The 22,857-nt window shown below is 54.4% G+C and overlaps 10 protein-coding genes across 10 annotated transcripts; 4 read left to right on the top strand and 6 right to left on the bottom strand.

Moving 5' to 3' along the window:
• Positions 1–580: 580 nt before the first annotated feature.
• QC761_119410 (uncharacterized protein) lies at positions 581–3,028 on the top strand (the record flags this gene model as incomplete). Its single annotated transcript, XM_062875226.1, has 1 exon — positions 581–3,028. One exon carries the CDS (start codon positions 581–583, stop codon positions 3,026–3,028), a length of 2,448 nt encoding a protein of 815 aa, XP_062738468.1.
• A 1,267-nt stretch (positions 3,029–4,295) lies between these two features.
• On the top strand, positions 4,296–5,491 carry QC761_119400 (uncharacterized protein). Its single transcript, XM_062875225.1, has 2 exons — positions 4,296–4,955; positions 5,012–5,491. The coding sequence occupies exons 1-2, from the start codon at positions 4,507–4,509 to the stop codon at positions 5,340–5,342; spliced, it is 780 nt and encodes a 259-aa protein (XP_062738467.1). The 5' UTR covers positions 4,296–4,506; the 3' UTR covers positions 5,343–5,491.
• A 32-nt stretch (positions 5,492–5,523) lies between these two features.
• Positions 5,524–6,843, bottom strand: QC761_119390 (uncharacterized protein; the record flags this gene model as incomplete). Its single annotated transcript, XM_062875224.1, has 2 exons — positions 5,524–6,708; positions 6,772–6,843. 2 exons carry the CDS (start codon positions 6,841–6,843, stop codon positions 5,524–5,526), a joined length of 1,257 nt encoding a protein of 418 aa, XP_062738466.1.
• A 313-nt stretch (positions 6,844–7,156) lies between these two features.
• QC761_119380 (uncharacterized protein) lies at positions 7,157–7,873 on the bottom strand (the record flags this gene model as incomplete). The annotated part of the gene is made up of 1 exon (XM_062875223.1): positions 7,157–7,873. One exon carries the CDS (start codon positions 7,871–7,873, stop codon positions 7,157–7,159), a length of 717 nt encoding a protein of 238 aa, XP_062738465.1.
• Positions 7,874–8,129: 256 nt separating this feature from the next.
• On the top strand, positions 8,130–9,417 carry TIF11 (Translation initiation factor 1A). The gene is made up of 4 exons (XM_062875222.1): positions 8,130–8,419; positions 8,498–8,588; positions 8,728–8,885; positions 8,950–9,417. Exons 1-4 carry the CDS (start codon positions 8,361–8,363, stop codon positions 9,113–9,115), a joined length of 474 nt encoding a protein of 157 aa, XP_062738464.1. The 5' UTR covers positions 8,130–8,360; the 3' UTR covers positions 9,116–9,417.
• Positions 9,418–9,626: 209 nt separating this feature from the next.
• QC761_119360 (uncharacterized protein) lies at positions 9,627–12,783 on the bottom strand. Its single transcript, XM_062875221.1, has 3 exons — positions 11,909–12,783; positions 10,049–11,843; positions 9,627–9,988 (listed from the first exon to the last, which is right to left on the bottom strand). The coding sequence occupies exons 1-3, from the start codon at positions 12,116–12,118 to the stop codon at positions 9,957–9,959; spliced, it is 2,037 nt and encodes a 678-aa protein (XP_062738463.1). The 5' UTR covers positions 12,119–12,783; the 3' UTR covers positions 9,627–9,956.
• Positions 12,784–13,011: 228 nt separating this feature from the next.
• On the bottom strand, positions 13,012–13,815 carry QC761_119355 (uncharacterized protein). Its single transcript, XM_062875220.1, has 2 exons — positions 13,370–13,815; positions 13,012–13,308 (listed from the first exon to the last, which is right to left on the bottom strand). Exons 1-2 carry the CDS (start codon positions 13,427–13,429, stop codon positions 13,159–13,161), a joined length of 210 nt encoding a protein of 69 aa, XP_062738462.1. The 5' UTR covers positions 13,430–13,815; the 3' UTR covers positions 13,012–13,158.
• Positions 13,795–16,923, top strand: rad16 (DNA repair protein RAD16). The gene is made up of 2 exons (XM_062875219.1): positions 13,795–13,986; positions 14,046–16,923. The coding sequence occupies exons 1-2, from the start codon at positions 13,930–13,932 to the stop codon at positions 16,827–16,829; spliced, it is 2,841 nt and encodes a 946-aa protein (XP_062738461.1). The 5' UTR covers positions 13,795–13,929; the 3' UTR covers positions 16,830–16,923.
• Positions 16,924–16,997: 74 nt separating this feature from the next.
• Positions 16,998–17,926, bottom strand: QC761_119345 (uncharacterized protein). The gene is made up of 2 exons (XM_062875218.1): positions 17,534–17,926; positions 16,998–17,463 (listed from the first exon to the last, which is right to left on the bottom strand). The coding sequence occupies exons 1-2, from the start codon at positions 17,552–17,554 to the stop codon at positions 17,239–17,241; spliced, it is 246 nt and encodes an 81-aa protein (XP_062738460.1). The 5' UTR covers positions 17,555–17,926; the 3' UTR covers positions 16,998–17,238.
• Positions 17,927–18,698: 772 nt separating this feature from the next.
• On the bottom strand, positions 18,699–22,608 carry SMC5 (Structural maintenance of chromosomes protein 5). Its single transcript, XM_062875217.1, has 4 exons — positions 21,131–22,608; positions 20,180–21,070; positions 20,057–20,129; positions 18,699–19,997 (listed from the first exon to the last, which is right to left on the bottom strand). The coding sequence occupies exons 1-4, from the start codon at positions 22,340–22,342 to the stop codon at positions 18,883–18,885; spliced, it is 3,291 nt and encodes a 1,096-aa protein (XP_062738459.1). The 5' UTR covers positions 22,343–22,608; the 3' UTR covers positions 18,699–18,882.
• Positions 22,609–22,857: the final 249 nt, after the last annotated feature.

Genomic DNA, 22,857 nt, shown 5'->3' with positions numbered 1-22,857 from the left:
GGGATATTACCTAAGAGACGCTGGGTATCAGCTAGCTCGGGTTTGTTCGCGAGCGCTCAGACGGTGATAACTGCTGGGAAGCTTGCCACGCTCAGATGACGCTTTTCCCACGCGCGTTGCTTGGGTCTAGGGGAGCTTAGCAGAAGGAAATGTTTGTTTGGAGTTGAGATCGGGGAGGGGGAGTGGGCGATTACTTGGTTAATAATAGTCGACTCATCTCGCCTTTTGGGAAGGGTGAGTTGATTCCCTCGTTTTTGTTTCTCTACGTCTTCATGCCCTGGCGGGACTTGTTCGCATTCGTTCGTCTTCCCTTGCGGCAAACATGGTGAGAGTCTCTCGCAGTTTTGATGATTTGATGACAAAAGTTATTTTTTGAGACATTATCTTCCTTTTTGGTTTCCTTGTTGACGAGAAGGGGTCATTGCCCTGGTTAATATCGTACCCCTTATCCGATATTTGCGGGACCGAGAGCTGGGTTTTGGACAGGTCTGCCTACCTACCCAGTGAGTGACCCCGGAGACACCTTCCGTAGATGGCTAACATGGATCGCAGTCAATAATTATCAAGCACGTTCGTCATCATGTCTTCGGACAACATTGGCGGGATACGAGTGCAGAGGGAGACTGTCATTGTGGTGGAAGACAGTTCCCATCTGCGCAACAGGCGAGGCGACTCTCTGGAGACCACCATCCGTTCAAACGAGCTGGAAGAAATGGACAGCCAAATATCCCAGTACAGCCGGCCCAAGACCTTCCGCAAGCTTTCGAATGCTTCGAGCATTCTCACCGACATTTTCCGCCCAGACACCGACGAGGACGTCATTCGGCGCAAGATCAAAAGGGCGAACGATAGGGATAGCTCGAGGGCCCTGATTGAGTTTCTCCGCAACACCTCGCCACCACCCCAGAACTACATGTCCATTCCTGACACGTTGGAGTCTCCACCTGTCACCACGAAGAAGAGACGGCCATTTTGGTCATTTTGGAAGAAGAGGGTCAAGAGAGGAAAGAAGGACGGGAGGCGCGCATCTGGTGGCGTAATTCGGCTGCCAGATACAGCTGTTGCTGGAACAACTACTGGTGGTTATCGCCACATCGCCATATCGATACCTATTGAGTACGACCATCTTGATGAGCCTACCCAAGAGCCGACCCCGCCGCCTTCAGATGACGAACGGGCTGGCACTGTCACGATTCTGCCGCCAGTAGAAGAAGAGAAGCGTGAGTCTAGCGAATCGGTTGCTTCAGGCACCACCAACGACAGTACAAGTGCCAACAGTGAGGAGTTGTTCCCGATGCTCCCGTCGCCAGAGTCGCCCATGGAAAGGCTCTCTACCGACCGCGTGCTCTCGGCCGCAGAACCCATAGCACAGGGGGGGACTGGGAGCCGGACACAATCTCGGCCACCCTCGCGGATGGCAAACTCTTCGGTCGGTGCCCACAGCATGATTACTATCCCTTCCCCCCATGAGCTGACACCGCTCCCAAAAGGCTCGATATCAGATTTCGTTCCGGTAGATGTCGTCACTGTCGACACTCGACCTCATACCGTCATGAGCAATCCCCCAAGTCCCGCAGATGAGCCCCCTGCCATGGGCATCAAACGTGATAACACCTCCAATATGTTCCTTCGACAACACACGCTGGATGCTATCCAAGACCCCCTGGATGCGGAACAAAGCGACAGAGAGGACATTCCGTCGACGAGACACTGCACACCTAGGAGCCCTCACCCTCTGTCTTTCCAATCAAGGGCCGCTTCGATCTTTCCGCCTCTAGAACCTTTCTCGCCATTATCACCCAAACCGAAACCCTCCTGCACTCTCCGTATCACACCCATCATGACCGTTGTTGATGTGCAGCCAGTCTCAGCACGCCAGTCACCAGCTCCTCGTTCGAAGGAGCAGCGCAGTCTTGTCAGCAAAAAAAGCACTGTTTCCCCTCTCCACGGCACCCCTGAGATTCACATCACCGGCTCCGACACGTCCCCCCACTCTCAACATCATGGACGAACAGTCCGCCATATGCCCAGCTTCTCCGACATGCGAAGCACGACCTCTATTGAACATCTCATTCTCGCGCGACACTCGAGTTTCGTTCCAACAGTTTCAACAAGCACCTCCTATAGCACCCTCCCTACCAGACCACCAACGGCTTGTTCATTCCGTCGTCCCTCTCCAGCAGCCGTCCCCCGGTCAGAGTCCCACCAGAACCTCCTACGTCAATACGAAGAACTCCACTACACCCACAACCACGAAATTGAACTTTTGGTTCAACGCCTCGACAGATTAGAATCGGTCAACAACCGCTGGCTCAACACCCTCATCCCCCTGATCGAGCGCCTGGCCCGCCGATTGCCCTCTTCCAGATCAACGTTGAGCACCTGCAAAAGCACAAGCGACATCGCCTCGGGGGCCGCCACGCCCAGAGCCACCACCACCACCACCACCACCACTACCACCACAAGGAGGAAACACTACTCCTGCCCTCAACACCGCAGCCCCTGCCCTCAACACCACAACCCCTACCCTCGCCACCGTATCTCCTCAGAGGCCTCCACAAACGACAGTGACTCCCTTGACTACCGACACCTCTCCCACTCCAACCCACCCATCCCGGCGGGTTATCATTCCCGGTACTACGAGCCGCCACAGACAATGAATACCTCTGATGTGAGCTCGCATTATTGGGATCCGAGTAATGATGACCTGTTGCTGCATTCGTACAGTCAGGGGGGGCAGGAGGTGGCGGTTGATCGGTTGCCGTCACGGCATGCGGGGGTGTCGTTGCTGGGAGGGGACTTTGGGACAATGTTTACGAGGCGCGTTAGGGAGGTTGAACAGAGACAAGAGGAAGAGAGGGGTGGGGAAAGCGGTCTGGGGAAGAGGGAGTGGCCTTGGCCGGGGATGTCGCAGCTGAGTGGGATGGAGACGCTGGAGCCGGTGATGAGAGGGTTGGTTGAGGAGATTGGAGCTGGAGAGGAGGGGGAGTTGAGAGAGGTGGAGGATCCTCTTGGGGGGCACAGGTGATGGGGGATAGGGGAAAGGGGATAAAGTCTATATTTTATGTGTCATGTGATGGAGTTATGAGCTTTAGAAGTAGACGATTTTGGAATCAATTGGATTGTTTGTCTCCAGTCTTGACCGAGTGTGGGTGATTGGATTGCGAAAATAGGCAGAGTAGTCACCACAGCTGCTGCAGCTAGATGACGGTTGGCGTGAGATGGCCCATCGGTCAAATAGATACATCATAACAGAGCTCTGTATGAGAAACAAGGCAAACATCGCCGTGCTCACGTGCTTACTTACAAACGCTGACATGGCTTGGTGTGACGAACCCCTATCCAGAACCTCTGAAAGGGATACTGGTTGAAGGCACTTCTGAACAATCCTGGTTCGGTACAGCTAAACAGTGTATAACAAATGGCTTGTCTCGATCACCATAGCTAAGATACTAACGATTGTGACTTGTATTGCATACTGCGGAACTGTCCATCTACACCAGCCAGCTCCTCCGTATATATAGACATAGGGACCGTGGACCGTTGACTTATAGACGGTCCTCGGTCCAGTCCTGATTGGTTCCTTGTGGCCCCCGCTGTCTTCCATAACCGTGACACTTGGCAGGTTGTAACACAGGCTCATCATCACCAAAAGTATGGGGAAGATTCTGGTCGATGCCTCGCAGATTCTGAATCCTGATTAGGCTGCTGAGCTACTGAAAGACGCCTTCCGAGACCGAGTCCAGGAGGTTCTTGAGCCAGAGCTTGAGGTTTTGCAGATGAAGAGGGGGTCCAAGATAACGTGGTGCATGGAGAGGGCCTTAGTGGCGCTGGTCGGCTTCCTCCGGTCATTGGATTCTCGACTGAACGAGTTAGTAAAGGAGGTGGTACAAGAGTTTGGATAGTGTACCTAGCCATGGGCCATAGGAAGGGTTGAAGAATGGGCTCGATGAATAGGGGTGGTGGAAAGATATCTACTTCGTTGAATCTCAGATATAAACAATTTTCGTAATGAATAACAACGCTGTCTATACTGTAATTAATGAACCATTCCAGGATGCGCGAAGCATGCATACACATCGTGATCCCATCCAGATAACTACCGACATGTGATGTGGTAAGGCAGTTTCAATGTTCAAACCGATCGAGTCTTCCAACGTGAAATATGCTCGCAAAGAGCAGGCTGGCTATTGGGGAAGGAGCTCTGGAAGAGCAACTCATCACAAGACAAACCGGCTGTTCACAGCAGAGAGCTATCCAAGAGGAAGAAGTAAAGGGGACGGGGATGGAAGCGGTGGAGGGGTATGTCGGCGTTGACGACTTTCACCTCACCATGATCCAGTAAAGTCTTGGCAGGGGTTCAGATCGAGCCGCCTCATCCAACGGCTTCAACCGCCCATTGAATGACGCACATGGCTTTGTTGGCAGCCTCACCCCATCAGGAATCCATTCACAAACCATCACCATCCTAACACTCTTCCCATCAGTATCACCAAGCTTGTCGCCATGTCCAAACCTTGGATCCTCCTCACCCCCTCAACCCGCGGCATCTCCCACTCCCTCCTCCACCACCTCCTCCGCACCACCCCCTCCACAATCCCCATCCTAACCACCACCCGCTCCCCCAACCTCCCCCCCTCCTATCCCGAATCAGACCGCCTCCACGTCGTAAACCTGGACGTAACAGATGAATCAGCCATCCAATCCGCCGCCGACAGAGCCAGGGAGCTGTTCCCGCCCAAAACCCACCACCTCCACCTGGCCCTCACCCTCCCCGGCATCCTCCTCACCCCCCCCGAGAAATCCATCTCCCAAATCACCGAGCCCAGCCTCCTCGAAACGCTGAGGGTAAACACCCTCGGTCCAGTCCTCTTAATGAAGCACTTCGTCCCTTTTCTCCCAAAGAGATCCGCCCCTCTCGAGCCCACAGAAGGTCTACCTCCCCACGCAACTTGGTTCGTCCTCCCCCTTATCCCGTAACCTCAATCTCTTTCTTAAACAGGCGTGGCAGGTTGTCTGTCTCGGCGCGAGTAGGCAGCATGACCGACAACCGCCTCGGAGGCTGGTACTCCTACCGTCTTTCCAAATCAGCCCTCAACTCGGCCGTCAAAACCCTCGACCTCGAGCTCCAGCAAAAGTCAGCCTCCAACTGCATAGCGGTAGGCTACCACCCGGGCACCGTCAAGACCGACCTCTCCCGCGGATTTTGGTCCGGCGTCCCCGAAGCAAACCTCTTCTCCCCAGAAGACGCAGCCGAAAAGCTCTGGAACGTGATCACTTCCTTAAACCCATCACAGCGAGGCAAAATCTGGGACTGGAAAGGAGAGGAGGTGCCCCCTTGATGTGTGATAGTAAATCAAGATACGCTTTGATAGAAACAAACACTGCCTGAGCTTGTGCTTTTGTGTAATACCTCCATACAGCGCCCCAAGCAGCGCTTAGCTAGAAGCAGTACGTCTATACATGAGAAAAGTAACCAGCGACAAACGGCTCGCTTGTTGTTGGATGCCACGAAACAGAATCTTAAAGAGCGACATCCTGAAAGGACGCTCCGTCACCTGGGGATTTCTTTCCCGCGTCTTTCTCTCCTCTCTCGTCGGCGCTACTGCTGCCTTTTCTGTCCTCGCCTTTATTACTCCCATCATCATCATCATCATCGTCGTCGTCATCGTCGTCGTCGTTGTCACCTTCTTCAACAGTGGGTTGCTTGGGGTGTGAAGGGTGCTCTTTTTGATCTTGCTCCCCTGACAGCGCCTTGTACCCGGGCTCCGCATCGTTCTCCTCATCCTTTCCCGCATCCCCCTCCTGGTCTTCTTCGCCATCACTGGAGCCAGACTCAACACCACCTCCCTGTTCCTTCGCCTCCTCTCCAGAGGGCGCACCGGTCGTCGCCACGGCAGGTTCAGCAGCCGGTGGCTGAGAAGGCAAATCCTTCTGCTGCTGTGGCTCAGGCTGCTTCGGCACCGGGCTCGGCGCCGTCGCCGAGAGGGGCGTCTCGTAACTCCCCGGCCCAACCCTCGCGGCATCCAGATAAAACTTGGTCACCCCCAAAATCCTCCCTCCTCTCTCGCAAGCATCCACCCACTCGGGCCTCACGACCGGGATATTCATCTCGTTGGCCTTCTCCCACTGTATTCCCCTGCCCTCCGTGGTAACAAAGTGCGTGGTGTCTATCCTAACCCCATCCACAATCTTGGCCCCGATCCTTTCCACCGCCGCCGTCAACCCCTCCTTCACCACCGCCGGGAGGATGCCCAACGTGATGGTGATACCGCTCAAATCAGTCATCTTATGCGTCCGGACCGTCACGCGCTGACTGGCAAACGTCCCGGCCGTGGTGCGAAGGACGAGGTGGAAGGTGTACTCGGTGTCGACCGCCAGGCCGCTGATCTTGGTAGAATGCATTTCGAGGGGCTTGGGGATGTTGCCGGCTTTCTGGCCATTCCGGTAGAGAGCCAGCGAGATTAAATCGGCAGTAGCGAGGTGGATAGGATCCCATTCTAGAACAACACTGGTCTGGGTCGCGTTGCGGCAGCGGAGGACGGGTGGGGAGGGCGCGTCGGCGCCGAAGGAGGAGAGGATCGAGTCTTGGAGGGAACGGAAGGCGCGCTCGGCGTGGGCTTCGGAGGCCTTGTTGCGCGCAACGTTGATGTCGACTATGGAGCCGGAGGAGATGTCGGGAGGAAGAAGAATGGAGGGGAATTCGATCTTGGGGTAAGGGTCAGCTCGGGAACTGGGGAGTAGGAGGGTTGTAGAAGGCGTTGTAAGTACCAGTCGCTTGTCAGGGGTCAGAAGGACAGTGACGCCGGCGTCGACCTTGCCGACCGTGAGAGAGACGAGCATGATTGCGGCTTGCGAGTTTCTTGCACGCGGGGAGATAATAGACCGGCGCAGTGTTGTATCTGAAGCTATACGGCTTCCAATCGCGGGCGGCTTGTAATGCTGGGATGGCCCGGACGACGATGTTGCGATTGAGGTTTGGGGAAGCTCTGGAAGCTCCAGGCGGACTTGCATAAGTGTCGTCGAGTTCCACCACCTTTGACGTACATATTGACGCTAAGCCCCAAAAGCTCACCTTGTGGCTTGGCATCTCGAAGCCACTCCCTCAGATCCCCCCGAGCTCTTCCTTTCAGCTATAATACACTTTTGTACACAACTACACGATGGTGAATCCCTCTGGCTTTCTACCCCTGGGCCTTTGAGAACCCATGCGCGGGTATCCAGGCATCTTGACATAGCTTGGCAGAATCTGAGTCTTGACCAACCCGGCCAGATACTCGACCAAGTCGTTCCATTCGAAGTTCAGTAGTGTCTTTGGTGACCATATTACCAGATTTATGGTACCGTAGAGAACTCTGCCGCTCCCGTCCAGCGCTGTCCCATCTGAATCAAAGCCATTGGCTTTGATAACAGCCTTGATGGCGGCCAGTGTCCTGCACTCGGCCTGGCGGCGCATCACCACAGTACTACCATCATTAGTCGTTGCTGTTGCGTAAAGCCAGAGAGGCCTATTGAGCTTCCACTCATAACAGCGCCAGAGGATCTTCTTGGTCAGAGGATGTTCTTGGGGCTGCAGGTATGGTTCATGCTGATGGTCAAAAGCATGCCTTCGGCAAGCTTGAACACGCAGGATGGTGAGTCTGGTTTGCTTAGGGATGGTCTTCACGGCCTCGCTAGATTCGATCTTGTGTGCCGCGGCGAAATCTTTGACTGGTTGGCTTGGATCCCAGCTGAGTGCTATGGGCAGGTTTGCCTGCCTGAAGGCTGATGGTTTCCATGGCTTTGCGGCTGGTCGTGTGCTGTAGGCTTTAGACAGCAATGGTGGAATGAGAGCCTTGTAAGTCGAGGCGGCGCGGCACATTGCCCGCTCCATGCTGAGAGAGCGAGGGATGAGGAGTCGAGTCACTGGTGGCTGTGGCTGACTTTCCCACAGGAAGTGAAGAGACTCTGCGAGGGGCAGATATTGCTCCGCTCACAAAGGGACCCCAGCTACACAGCGCTCGTGCCGGTAAGCATTGTCGGTAGGTATTGTCTGGAGCGGATGGTCTGGGAGGCCCTTGTGTTTCACAATGGGCAAAAAAGAAGAGATGGGAGCCACAAATAGCCCCCACTTATTACAGTGCACACACCCAATCAGCGGCAAGCTGAAAAAACAAGGTCTATTGGTATAAACCGCCTGCCACTGCCCCTCTCTCCTACCCAGCGCTTCCCTTCACACCCAAAAGCATCGGTCATCGCTGCAGCAATTTGCCAGCCCAAAAACAACCAAAAAGTTCTTGCATCGCCGAGAACTCGACCGCAACGCCCAATACCCCCATCACATATCGAGTCGTCCAGCCTAAGCGCTTAAACCCGCCAACATGCCCAAGAACAAGGGAAAGGGAGGCAAAAACAGACGTAGAGGAAAGAACGAGAACGAGTGCGTGTTTACCCCCCATCTTTTTCCTTGTTGCGCGCGCCCATCAGGCAGCCCACTGACATCTTAATCGCATCGCAGCAATGAGAAGCGCGAACTCACGTTCAAGGAGGACGGGCAAGAATACGCCCAGGTCCTGAAGATGTTGGGCAACGGCAGGCTCGAGGCCATGGTAAGCAGCTCCAAACACCAGTCCACCCACACATCTCGCTTTCCCATTCCCCCCATCCTCCTCTTGGCTCGGATCCGGATCCAGCCAGCCCGCTCGACCGGCCGAGTTGTAGAAGCAGCAGAACTGACTCTTGCGACAGTGCTTCGACGGTGTCAAGCGTCTCGGTCTCATCCGCGGCAAGCTCAGGAAAAAGATCTGGATCAACAACGGCGACATCATCCTCGTCTCGCTCCGCGAGTACCAGGATGAGAAGGGTGACGTTATCCTCAAGTACTCCGCCGACGAGGCTCGTTCTCTGTACGTTTTCTCCTTCCTTGTCCGCTCGCTCTCGATCACCCGCAGCCTACTAACAACCCCCCAGCAAGGCCTACGGCGAGCTCCCAGACACCGCCAAGATCAACGAGACCGACACCTTCGGCCCCGGCGAGGATGGCGACTGCGGCTTCGAGTTCGACGAGGACCGTGACAGCGACGACGAGGGCGGCGCTGCGGGCGCCAGCAAGGATATCGAGATTGATGACATTTGAGAAACCTCAGCCGAGAAATCTCGCCAGATATCAGCGCAAACGTCACGTAGCATTTCACACTCTGCGGTGGGGCGCACCCTTTCCTACTTCTTGGTCTCAAAAGGGTCGGGGAAGCACAAAACTGTCTTCTCTCTCAAACCTTGGTTCGTTGGTAACGCAAGCCAAGGTCCCCGACAGTTGGTGTTGGTCCTGTTGCAAAGTGTGGAAAAGTTGTTGATAGCGGAGGAGAGGGGTGGGAGGGGAGATGGCTCCGTGATGGGAGAGACGTCATGGGCTGGATCCTTCTCGAGTAATGGATTTGATGATAAAGAAACCTTTTTGTGCCTTGTGTTGTTTTTGCTTACACTTTTGTGTTGATTTTTTTTTTTTTTTTTTGGTTTGTTCTTTTGCATCGGTCAAAAAAGCGTGGGAAATAGACTGCCTGGGCTGGCAAAATAGTTCTGAATCAACATACCATCGTTTTCACGTCCATCTTATTTAATGTACCAGTGATATTTTGCTGGGGAGGGGGCCAAAGGAGACATGCCCGAAGCGCTCGCAAGAGTGGCATGTAATGCTCTTTTCAAACTACGAATTCAGAATGACTCTTTTCTTATCTTGCCTATTTCCCCTAACTCTACATACCCCTTCCCTATTCTTCACTTTTGTGAACATCCTTGGACCTCGTGATGCCATCTCAAAGTACCCTCTCTTTCTCATACTCCCGACCCCTTTCTCCTACTCCTTACAAAACTCGCTTGAACCAGCCATACAAACTTCTCCGTCTACTCTTTCCCTCCATGTCAAACTACCCTTCTCACCAAACTATCAACGCAGCCTCTTCTTCCACAAATCCTCACACTTAATCCCAGTCATCCCCGTCATCCTCATCATCTACTCACATGGTCAGCAACCGCCCGAAACATAAACATTTCATGATCAAGGGAAACTTACCACTCTTGCTAACTTTGTTCTTCCTCTTTTCCAACGCTAGCGCCAAAGCATCAGCCATCCCACCACCTGCCGCACCCCCAGCAGCAGCAGCCCCGACTCCCGCAGGCGGAAGACCACTTCCATGAGGGCCCGTATCGTTCCCGGGAACTTGGGCTCCAGATCGATCCCGAATCTGGCTCCGATCCACTTTTTTGAGTGCCTTAATACCGCCAGCACCACGAATACCATCCAACAAGGCGCCACGTCCTGGATCGCCAGAGGAAAGGGCGGGTGCGGCCGGCACGCTGGACGAGTACCCCGAGTCTCGGTTGGGGGGGGGAGGAGGAGGAGGCGGAGGAGGGGGGATGCCTCCTGCTGGAGGAGGCGGAGGGGGAGGTGGGGGGGGAATACCGCCCATCCCTGGTCCTGGAGGGGGAGGGGGAGGTGGTGGTGGGGGAGGAGCACCGCCCGATGGGGGGAGTGGTGGTGCCGGTGGTGCGCTGGATGCCGGAAGAGGAGGGGGAGGGGGTGCGTGTGACGAAGGCAAGGGTGGAGGGGGAGGTGCGTGTGACGAAGGTAGAGGAGGAGGCGGGGGCGCATTCGAAGCTGGAAGCGGTGGTGGAGGAGGCGCATTGGATGACGGCAGAGGGGGAGCTGGGCTTCTAACCGGCAATGAAGGAGGTGGTCGAGAGTTCATCGGCGGAAGAGGAGGCGCGCTCGAAGCCGGGGCCTTGGGAGGCAGAGGTGGAGGCGGGGCGTGCACTGGTGCCGCATTTCTCGACGGTGGAGCGGGAGGCACAGTGCCGCGACTCGGGGGAGGAGGAGGAACGCTCCGCTGTCCAGCAAAGGGTGGAGGGACGGCATGTCGGTGTGATGGTTCGCCATCTTCGATCGGTGTCTTTGGTGGCCGAGGCGGCGGTGGGGGTCCGGGAGCTGGAGGTGCCGGCACAGATCGAACCGGCTCGATACGCGCAAACTTGCCAGCGTCGGCGATGGGCGGGGGAACAGCGAATTTTGGTCCGGAGGGAAGAGGGGGGGTGTCTTCTCGCGGTAGTGTTGGCTCGCGCTCGGCTGGCGCATCCAGTTTATTGGCTGACCTTCTCGGAGCCGGCGGGGGAGGTGGCGCTGCTCCTCTTCTCGGGGCCGGGGGCGCCGGTGGTGCCGAGGGGGCCTCCGGGCGCCCTGCCGGAGGAGGTGGCGGAGGAGGCGCCCTCAGTCCTGCCCCTGATCCATTGACTGGAGGTGGTGGGGGAGGGGGTGCCGAGACTGGTTGACTGGCCTGGCTTGCCTGCTGTTCCTTGAGGAAATCAATGATGAAGTCCTGGTTGTCCTGGATAAAGTCGTCGGTAAGACCCTGTGCCTTCAAATCGTCTCCGAAATGTTCTCTCCATAGCGGGTCGAAGGCGTCCAGGGTAGCAAAGGCAGAGGGGGCCGGTGCCAAAACAGGCGGCGCACTGTACCCGTTGACGCTCCCGGATCTGTTATCTCGCGTCGAAGCGGCAGGGGCACGTGGCGATTCGGGCGGAGTGGGAGCGGACGAGTGACGGTGACCGAAGAGACCCCCAAGCAGACCATGGTGATGCTTGTGCGGGGCAGCTTGCGCCGAGCCTCCAAACGGTGTCTTCAGCGTGGCCTTGCTCGCGTTCTTCTCCCGGTCATTCATCTTCTTCAAGAACTGTTTGGCCTCCTTCTCGTCCACAAAGGACAGCCCCGCCAAACACTCTTCCAACTCAAACGTATGAAAAAAGACACGGTCTTGGTTGTAACTCCATGTGTCGAATATCTCTTGGTCCCAAATGACACCTCGGTTTCCGGGCTGTCCAGCCGTTAGCAAGGTGTACCAGCAATACCATTGTGCCACAAGTCCCAAGAATTGCCTACCGAGATGTCCACCATCTTCAACCAGTACGTGTTGCCGACCAGGTCATTCGCCAGCACCACAGCACCCTGTAACCCCGTGTATGTCCATTTCGACCGATTGGGATACGCTACGTAGAGGCGAGCAATGGCAACGGCGTGGATTTTGTTGGTTTGCTTGGGCACATGGCGCTTGACGGTCTCCTTGTCGTCGTCATTCAAGATTGAGGGCATCGCGGGGGAAAAGGGGGAAGGTCGGGCGGCGGTGGTGGTCGGTGATTCCGTGCGGCCTTCGGCTTGGGAGTTAGTTTGGAAAGATAGCCCAGAAATTATCGTCCCTGTAGGCTCAACATCAACAGATTGGGAATCTTGCAGGCAGCGGTCGGTGTTGTCCAGTGGGTGGTTTGGCTGGTGACTGATAGCCTGATAGACGCAGCGAGGCGCTAATAAGGCACATAGAAACTCGGCGCTACCGTCCTTGTGCGCAGCAAAAGGAGCCGTTGTCGTCAGCGAGTGCGCGGCGGAGAGCGAGGTGCCCGGTGCGGAGCAGGTGCAGTAGCTGTTTGCTGGTAGGAATGGTACCCAGAGCGTTCAGAACAATGGCAAGACGGAGGGCGGATACGTCGGGTTCGTGATGATGATTCTGGAAAGGCTGCTGCTGACGGGGGAGTTTCATTAAACGGTTGCTTGCATCACCAGGCTGCTGATTCAGGGAACCCTGCAGGTATCCAGCGGTCTCCTCTCTGGGATGGCATGGCCCTACGGGTCAGCCACAGTGAGGGGAGCAGGATAAGATTAAACACCGCCACAGCCCACCAACGACTCGTCGACTCCCAGGCGAGGTTGCTTTGGCTCTTTGAGCGCCGCCTTTATGGATTGGAGAATAAAAGAGTTCCAAGTCATCAGTTTTTGTATTTCCTGGCATCTGAAGCGCGATCCCCAGCCGTTTTCTGTACATGACCTGCCAACCGGTAGTTTGAGAACTCACATGCTGGTTGGCTCATGGCTTCAAGCGATCGGCGAGCGGCCGTTCCCAAAGAAGCTGGTTGAGTGAGTTCCTTGTCAGCTATACATACATATCTGAAGAGGTCACATTTAGGAACGATAGTCCGACGGAAACATAAGCACACATATGGGACAATTCATAGTTGTTGTAGGTTCGTCAGGTTCGTCATTAAAACTAATACACGCATAGTAATACAGCCCGGTCAGGGATCCGTCCAAGAGTCGGCCATGGAAAAAATGAAAACTAGGAAGATGATGGTCGAGTCCATTCAGTTGTTGAGGTCCTTTGCCTTCTCATGACGCTCCTCCTTGGTCCCCTCCTCCTGAGCATTGAAGTTATCACTGATGACAGGTCCAGGGTTGGCGGAGTGAGCTTCGAGGACTTTCTTGGTCTCCTCGCTGAGCTTCTGGAAGGTGCCCTTTTCACACAATGTCAGTCCCGTGCCATGTCGAGATGGTGGAAGACCGCGGTCCGCCTACCTTATCTTGCTCCTGCTCATCGATGGGCTGGATGGAGAACTTCTTGTTGGACTCAGACATGGTGATTGTTTGTTTGGCGCGGTGACGTGCAGTTGCAGGGGTGTGTAGGTGGGGCAGAGGGTGCTTGAGGGTTGAGAATGATATCTTTCGTGGAATCGTTAGGTTTTTGTGTGACTTGAGGAAGAAAAGAAAGAGGAGAGTTGCGAGTAGAGGGAGGAGAGCCTTTGCTTGCCTTTTAAGGAGATTTCCCTGAACTGGTACGTATCTCACACTTTGGATCTTGCTGGGGGACAATGACGTCGAGGGTCACGGGTTGGAGCGGTCTTCGGCGGGCGTCTTTGGGGCGCGGTCCGCTAAGGAGTTAGTGCCCAGTTGAGCGATACGGGGGTTCCTGTACTAACAAACGGTCCAGGGTTACGTGCCTGCATTCCTCTCATCCACACAGCCTTGATGCATGAGACCTCGCCTTGTGGTACCATCTTATGGTCTCGACGATGTTGTTTGAAGCGGTGTGAGAAGAACTCCAGACTGAACACAGCAAGTCAGTGAAGGCGCCCCGCATGTCTTCTGCCCGCACCCCCCCGCCTGTGCAGCCTGTGAAGCTCTCACTGCCCTTGGTGTGTCTCTCTTGTGCTGCATCCACAGCCGTTTGCTAACTCCCATCTCCATGTGTTAGGTATACCAGCAGAAGCTGTTTGAGGAGCTCCGCAAGGAGGATGAACTGGTGGTTCTGGCCCGAGGTCTCGGCCTCATGCGCCTTATCACGAACCTCCTTCACTCCTATGATGCCGCAGGAAACAACTTGATCGTCATCGTCAATGCCGAAGACAGGGAAAATGCCTGGATCGGTGAAGCGCTCGCCGAGCATGCCGCCATCAGTATGTCACCAAAGGCCAGGGGCCTCACCGTGGTCAACACCGACTACACGAGCGTGGGTGCTCGGGAGAAGATGTATGCTGGTGGTGGTATTTTCAGCGTCACATCACGTATCTTGGTCGTCGATATGTTGACCGGTCTCCTTAATCCGGAAACCATCACCGGCATGCTCGTTCTTCACGCCGACAAGGCTGTTGCAACTTCGTTAGAGGCCTTCATCATCAGGATATACCGCCAAAAGAACAAGGTCGGCTTTCTAAAGGCGTTCTCCGACAACCCAGACCCGTTCACGGCCGGCTTTTCGCCCTTGGCTACCATGATGAGGAACTTGTTTTTACGAAAAGCATCTTTGTGGCCACGATTTCATGTCCACGTCGCGCAGGCACTCGAGGGGAAGAAGAAAGCCGAGGTCATCGAGTTGGAGGTGCCAATGACCAACGCAATGCGTGAGATTCAGGTGGCCATCATGGAATGTGTCGAAGTCAGTATTCATGAGCTGAAGAAGGGCAACACGGGGCTTGAGATGGAAGACTGGAACCTCGACAGCGCTCTTCTCAAGAGCTTTGATGTTCTTGTCCGCAGACAGCTCGATCCTAATTGGCACCGGGTCAGCTGGAAAACAAAGCAGATTGTGGGCGATTTGACTGTACTCAGGGGTATGCTGCACTCAGTCTTGGCCCTCGATGCGGTCTCTTTTCTTCAGCAACTCGATACCATTCATGCTGCTCACTCGCCACCCCCTGGATCGACAAGACAGACCCAGTCTCCGTGGCTCTTTCTCGATGCAGCCCAGACCATCTTTGACACTGCCAAGAAGAGGGTTTATGCCAGCACCCAGAAAGCGAAGGCAGACTCCAGCATCGATTCTCTGCAACCTGTACTCGAAGAACAGCCAAAGTGGTCAGTATTGGCCGATGTGCTAGAAGAGATAGACCGTGACCTTTTCTTTGAGCAGCAAGCCCGTGACGATTCCAACGGCACCATTCTAATCATGTGCTCGGACACGAACACATGCCGCCAGCTCCGCGACTATCTTCAGACCATGCACGTCAAGCCGAGGACTGAGAAGCGCATTGAGGAGGTCTACGATCCAGAAGAGGACAAGCCTTCAGCCGCCTACATGATGCGCAAGAAGCTGCGCAGCTATCTCAAGTGGAAGAGGGAGTTTGCCCAGGTCAGCGCCACGCTGTTCGCGGAGAATCAAAAGGCGCTTAGTGGTGCCGTTGACCCCCGTCTTGCGCAGTCCAAAAGCCGGGCACCCTCTAACAAGAGACGTCGGGTCCGCGGTGGTGGAGCGGTAGGCTCTGGCTCGAGCCGTCTAGAGAATGGCAGCATCCCGCAGTACTTTGAGAAGCCTAATGAGGTCGCCGAGCTGATGGGGCAGATTGACATTACCGAAGCGGAAGCCAACCAGAAAGATGACCTCGTCATGGCTGACCCGTTGGAAGACATGGACGACTACTACCAGCTCTACGACATGCAAGATCTCGTCGTCATCCACGCGTACGACGGCGATCAGGACGAGCACGTGCTGGAAGAAGTCAAACCCAAGTACATCATCATGTACGAACCCGACGCCTCCTTCATCCGCCGAGTGGAAGTCTACCGCTCCAGCCACAACGATCGAAATGTCAGGGTCTACTTCCTCTACTACGGCGGCTCGGTCGAAGAACAACGCTACCTCTCCACCGTCCGCCGAGAGAAAGACAACTTCACCAAACTCATCAAAGAGCGCGCCTCCATGTCCCTGGTAATGACAGTCGACTCCTCCACCGAAGACCCCCAAGAAGCCTTTCTCCGCACAATCAACACCCGCATCGCCGGCGGCGGGAAGCTCTCCACCGCCACCGCTGAGCCGCCCCGAGTGGTGGTCGACGTTCGTGAATTCCGCTCTTCTTTGCCGTCCCTCCTCCACGGCCGGTCGATGGTCATCGTGCCGTGCATGTTGACAGTAGGAGATTACATCCTCTCCCCCAACATCTGCATAGAACGAAAATCCGTCTCGGATCTCATCTCCTCCTTCTCCAATGGAAGGCTCTACTCGCAATGCGAGACCATGTTCCAACACTACCAAAACCCTATGCTGCTCATCGAATTCGACCAAAACAAATCCTTCACCCTCGAACCATTCGCCGACCTGTCAGGAAGCATCTCCTCCCTCAACTCGGCCAACGCAGGCGAGAAGGACCTCCAGTCCAAGATTGTGTTGTTGACGTTGGCCTTCCCCAAGCTAAGAATAATCTGGAGCTCAAGCCCGTACGAAACAGCAGAGATTTTCGAACGGCTAAAGAGTCAAGAGAAGGAGCCTGATCCGATTGCCGCGGTCAGGGCAGGGTTGAATGACGAGGATGATGTCGAAGGGAGCCAGCAGGGGCAAGGGGCGGCTTTCAACCCGGAGCCGGGGGAGATGCTGGCCGCTGTGCCCGGGGTCACGCCGAAGAATATTGGGAATATTACGGCCAAGATGGAGAATATAAAGGAGGTTGCGAACGCGACGGTTGAGGAGCTGAGTGCGCTTGTTGGGAAGGAGGCGGGCAGGCAGATAGAGAGGTTCTTTGGGAGGGATTTGTTGGAGGATAGTTAAGCGACTGAGCGGAGGGTGTAGATGTGTCGATATGTGGTATGAGGTGGGAGGTAGATGCATAAAAAAATAAATAAAAAAAAAATGTTTGGTTGTCGGTTTGACATTCAAACATATCCAGTAACACAAACACAAAAATCATTCCAAGAGTATGCCGTATGAAAGATGTATTTATCTAGTAGGTAACCCCCATCAAACCGCAATGCCCTTCCTCCTCCCCTCCTCCTCGCCTCCCCTCCTGACTGCTCCCGCGTAAGAAACGCAGTCTGGGTATTTGGGTATCTTTATTCATTATCCTCCACTCCGTCGCTTTGCAAAAGAGAAAAAACGCCAGTTCATATCCCATTCATCGATAACAAAAGAAATCTTCCCCTTTCCCATCAATCATGAGCTGTGGTTGTGTTGATGGGACTTAAATGGCAGCAGTAGTCCCATGTCTCCTCCTCCCAAACCCTCTGCTCTTGCGGGTGGTGGTGCCACCGTGGCGACGGCGACCGCCGCAGGTGTTGCAGGTGAGGAAGCCGACGATGATGCCGAGGAAGTTGATGATGCCGTTGACGATGGCCATGATGATGTTGCCGATGCCGTTGATGATGGCCATGATTGTGCGGCCGATGGTGCGGAGAGCACTCTGGATCTGTTTCAAACGGTTAGTTATCAGTCGCTAGTGATGAAAGATGGTGGAGGAGGAGGAGGAGGAGACATACGCAAGAGACGACGGCGCCCATGTTGACTGGTAGGTTTGGTTTGGTTTGGTTTGGTTTGATTGGTGATTGTTTGTTTGTGGTAAAGTGGTGGTGGTTTATTCAAAGTCGCAAGCAAATACTTTGTATTTGTGTGTTGTGTCTGTTGATGCTGATGAAAGAAAGAAAAAAACGGAATCACACTCTGGTGGTGGGATGGGAAGATAATATACCAAACTTACCCCACGACTTGGTTCCGTTTCTTTGAACACAGCTTTCTAGCAGCCACTACCACATGCGTCTCCGTCAATAACCTGTTCCTGTCCTGTTCTGTTTGCTCCTGCTGGCTGGGCTGGCTGAACTGGCGCCCCCGTCATCGTCACTGGTCAACTGGTCAGTCTGGTGGTCGTCTCTGGCCCGAATGTGACGTCACCTGGCATTGTCTGCTTTTTTGTTTTCTACCCGACCGACCACTAACACACCCCTGTCGTCGATCAATCAGTTTGCGAAAATGGAAAGCATCAGATGGCATGTTTCTTTTTTGGGATGGGGGATTTGTTGGGTTCTGCATTCCAGCTACCCTTCTAGCTTGGAGTTGCTGGCCAGCCAACAGCCTGGATTCGAGCGGGTTGAAGGTGCGCTGCTTGCCAGCCATCTCGAAATCAAATCGTCAGATCCCCCATGTATCATGACTTCCTGCCCGCACAAGACATTCGGAAGACGCGGCTCCTCGTCTCCATGCCCATCCCTCTTCGCAATGACTTCACCTACTCTTCCAGTTATGTACAACAGCCCGCAAGAGTACCACCTTCGTACCGGCCACCTCCCGAACTGTGGCTTGATCCGCATTCTGATTCGACAGTCCTCAAAGGCGACGCTTGCGCACCACGCGCGTGGCCTGTCTCCGCAAAGTGGATATTGACGTCATTGACATTTGTCTCTCAAGTGGTCTGTGCCCTTCCCGTCCGCTCTTGGCGCTGCCTGCTTCTGCCAGTCCACCTTGGCGGGTTCCATCGGCTGGATTTTCAGGGTCTTCTGGTGGGACATCAAGCAATTGTTGTTTGCGGCTCGGCAATGATATCACAGGGAACCCCTGGGGTCTTCCACGTGCGAAGGGGTTTCATGGAAGTCTGCAAATATCGGTTCCCTGACAGATCCATGCAATGGATGAATAGCTTGAGCAAAAGCAAGCGTGTTAGGTAAACATTTCCATGTTCTAATTGTATGCCCACCATGTGGCTGGGGCACGACATCATCAAACAGCTAGATTTCCATTCCTTCCAACTGGCTGTCGACATGATGTGAATATCGTCATGCCCTAAAGCAACGCTTGCAACTAAAGTCCCCGGCGCCCATTTCCTCGGCATATGGTATCACCACAGCCTCCCTGCCTGTGCCTTCAGCCTCTTCTGTATCTGTACAAACTTGCCGAAGTTCATCTTCGTCGTGCTCGTCTCATCCACCCGCTCTCCACTGACAATGACATGAACCATCATCCTAGGATCGTACCGGAGCTCCGACAACAGCTTGGGTGTGATGAGGAAATACTGGCTTGTATGCTCTCGGCACGCCACCTCCACCATCCTCTCGTGAACCATACGCTCGTTGCGCGGGTCCATACCCTGGTTGATCTCGTCCACCACCCGGAATGGCGCCTGAGCCAGAGCCTGCAAAGCCATCAGGTAGAAAATGGTTGACACGGCACGCTCGCCACCGGACTGTCTGTGCTGGTCGAGCCGCTGAAGCGTCTCCCCCTGACGGAATCTGACCTTGATATCGATAGCCCACTTGTCAAAATCCGCGTCTTTGTGGACACCAACTTCGCCGGCACAGCTGATTTGCTCAAAGTTATAGCTAAAAGCATCATTAATCTGTGCGACGAGCTCGTCTAGGCGGGGCTCCCATTGGCTCTGGATCTCCTCGATTCTGGCGTTGAGCTGGGCCAGCCTTGTCTCCTGGTTTTCCGCAGCATGGCGAATCTGTTCGATCTTTTGGGCGTAAAGCTCGTACTCTTCCAGCGCCTGGGGGTTACCCGCTTCGATCATCTCCAGCTTCGCCTGCTCTGCCGCGATTAATCCCTCAAACTCGGCCACTGTCCTGTCCCGAGCAGCTGCCAGAAGGGCCACCCTGTTCTCATCGTTCAAGAACTCGCTGACCTTGTCTTGAGCTTCTCCGGCAGTTTGTCTGAACTCCTCGACATCCTTCTTAGCCTGTTCCACCTTTGCTTTCTCGTCTTCTAGTCTGGCTGTGATCTCGGCGTTCTTATCTTTGAGGCACTTGACATCCGATTCGGCCTCCAGCTCCCAGACTTGGGCTTCGAGGAGTTTTTGTCGCGTTTTACGGATAGCACCAAGCGTTTCGAAGTGTTTGATGACGGCCTTGGACATGTCCACGGTGGCATCGTCGAGTTGCCTCATAAGATCCACCCTGCGAGCTTTGGCCTCGTCAAGCTCCTTCTGGGTGCGTTCTTGTACCTTTTCTTTGGCATCTGGAAGCGGCTCTGTTAATACACTCACAATCGGGTCCACTGCCAGGGGTCTGTCATACCTATCTTGTCCGGCAGGCCGTTCCACTGCGTAAACTCGGCTTGCAACTGGTTCTTCTGCGCTATTAAACCGCTCTGATAGTTGGTTAGTTATATCCAGGTATGCGACAGGAAAAGATACATACCTTCTTCTCCTCAAGTTCCTTGATCTCCGCTGTGAGTGTTTTGTGCTTCTCGGCCACTTCTTTCAACTTTGTCAGCAACTCATCAGTCTTGCCATCGATCTCCTCGATCTTGCGTCTGATTTCGAGCTTTTCAGAACCATCAACCGGCTGGTCTGTCCAGAACCGGCCCTCGCTGAACTCAGTGACGCGCGTAGAGACCGCCCCCGGCCCATACTCTCTCCGGCGCATGATACGATAAAACTTGCGACCAGCAGAAAAGTAGTTGATGAGCTCGTCCTTTTGGATTTGCTCGAACTGGTCATCGGAAATCTCGTTCAAGCTAAGGGCAGACTGATGTAGTCTTTTCTCTGCGCAAAGCATGGCCAGCACGGGAGCGGGTCCGTCGAGGAAATCGAGAACATAGCCATCGAAGCCATACCATGAAAGCTGCTCCTTAGGCATAGGTGGCTTGAAGGAATCCAACGAGCTAAAGCAAGTCCGAACAGTAACGGAAAGGCCCAAAGTCCCATACAGCTGGTCGCTCAGCTTTTTGTGGTCCGCTCTGGTCTGTGTCGTGAAACAAAAGAAATCAGATCCCTGGAGCATGGACTGGACCAAGTCCTTGTAGCGCTTGTCTTTAACGGAGCACGTTAGCATGGGAGGCCCAAAGACTTCCTTTTCGAACCCTCCTTGGTTGTCTTTGAGCCAGGCCCAGCCCGCTGCTGCATCAGGGTTCATGTTCTTGAGCTGGTTGAGAAGTTGGCCCTCTTGCGAGTCCAGGGCCTCCAGTTCCTGCACCAATGCCATCTTCTGTTGCCTCAAACCATATCCCTCCGTCTTGATAGCGTCACGTTCTGGGACAAGATCCAAGGCCTTCTGCTGCTTCTCGCGCTTCTGGTGGTCTAGCTCTCGCTGTCAAAACTGTCAGTGACACAAACCTTTCGAGTGTACATAACTGCTCAAACTACCCACAATCTGGAGGTTCCATTCACCAGCCTTGAATTCCTTGGGCTTTTGTGCGTACTTTGCCTTCAGATCGGTGATCTCCTTCCTCAAAGCACCCATCCGCTTCCTCTTGTCCTTGAAATTGTCTTCCTCCGTCCGAATCGCGTTTTCCATCTGCGTCATTTTCCCACTTGCTGATTCCACCGGACCCAGCGCTTTGTCGGCCTCGGCTACAGCCTGCTCCAATTCTCGTCGCCGAAGAGTTACGACGCCTCTAACTTTGCGAGAATAATCCTGCTTTCTATTGACTGCTTCGAGGGCAGGCGCGACGCTTCTTTCGAGCCTCTTATAGGCGCGCTGTGACTCTTTCTTACGCATTCTGGCATCGTTAAAGTGTTCCCTGGCCTCTTGATATTGAGCGATCAGTCGAAGTTGCTTCAGTTTGATCAGCGCTTCCTGGATAGCCTTTCTCTCGCGAAGTTTGTCGACATCCGCCTGCAGAAGCCGCTGTTTGTCCTCCATCCTCTTGATGTCCTCGCGAGTCTTGTCCGTGATGGATTGCACTTCCTTTTGCTCCTTGAATCCCTGTTTCAATTCCTGCTGCCACACAATCATGTCCTGTGGCGCGGCGGCATGCAGAGTCTTCTCCAACAGCTCTACCGGAGTCAACCCAGCAAACTCCGCCACCTTGTCCTGTGGTAGGAACTGACATAGGTTGTCGATCTGAATACGAAGGCTCCGCATAAGCCTCTGAACATCCTTGAGGGTGGAACGGCTTCCGTTGATAGTGAACTTCCGACTATTATCCTCGCGCCTGATGACAAGCCCAATGACGTAGTTCTCGGCATCTTCAGGCTTCCGCTGTAGCTCAACCTCGAGTTCCGCCTCATCGTTGCCGTGCTTGACGAAGTCGCCAAAAGTACTCGCCCTCCCCAGTACGTTCGGTGGATAACCAAGTCCCAAGCAAATGGCACAGACCAGCGAACTTTTCCCTGTGCCGTTTGGCCCAATAACCATATTCAGGTTAGGTCCGAGAGAGAATTGGGCTTCGGAATAGGTAACGAAGTTGCGTAATTTCACACGCACAATTGCACCCGGTTGGAATGTACTTGCCGCTTCGGTCGCGGCAGTGTCATTATCGTGATAAGCCCGTGGCCCATCTCGCCCTCTTCGTCGCAGGAAGCTGTAGTCGTCGGCATCATCTGGGGCGGCTCTTTTCAGCGAGGTCGTTGGCGCCATTTCGCCCAAGCCAAGGAGTAAATGGACTGGGTAAATCGCTTTCCGTCAAAGACTCTTCCGAGAAAGAGGGTATTTCGAAAGACCAAAATCCACAGGGAATATGCACGCCTTTCGTCGGTTACAGCGTGGCCTTCAAGAGGTTCAGAACGCGTCGCGTTTGCTGCAGCGCGTGGTGGGGTTGGGGTTAATTGGTAAACTCAAAGGTGGAACTGCAATCCATACCCAAGTCCGTGCACGGCGACTGCTGTTGCTTAGGTAAGACATTATATTCGGCTGTTCCAAGTTCAACATCACAGCTGCTATCAACGGAGGAGAACGACAAGGTGGATGGGTTTTCGAGTGCGAGTGCCCGTGAAATTTCGATCTGTTACAGTACAACTGTTCGGGACAATACAAAATATGGGTGTATCATTTCGAATCTCATGATGACAAGTGGGCTCGAAAGAACGGAGGAGCCCCTTTGCCGGGGACCAGAGGTTCTCACCATGGGTAGATAGATATTGTGTATCATGGAT

The sequence above is a fragment of the Podospora bellae-mahoneyi genome (assembly GCF_035222275.1).
Source record: "Podospora bellae-mahoneyi strain CBS 112042 chromosome 1 map unlocalized CBS112042p_1, whole genome shotgun sequence".
Classification (NCBI taxonomy): domain Eukaryota; kingdom Fungi; phylum Ascomycota; class Sordariomycetes; order Sordariales; family Podosporaceae; genus Podospora; species Podospora bellae-mahoneyi.
The sequence above is the reverse complement of the archived record's forward strand: the minus strand, read 5'-3'. Positions and strand labels throughout refer to the sequence as shown.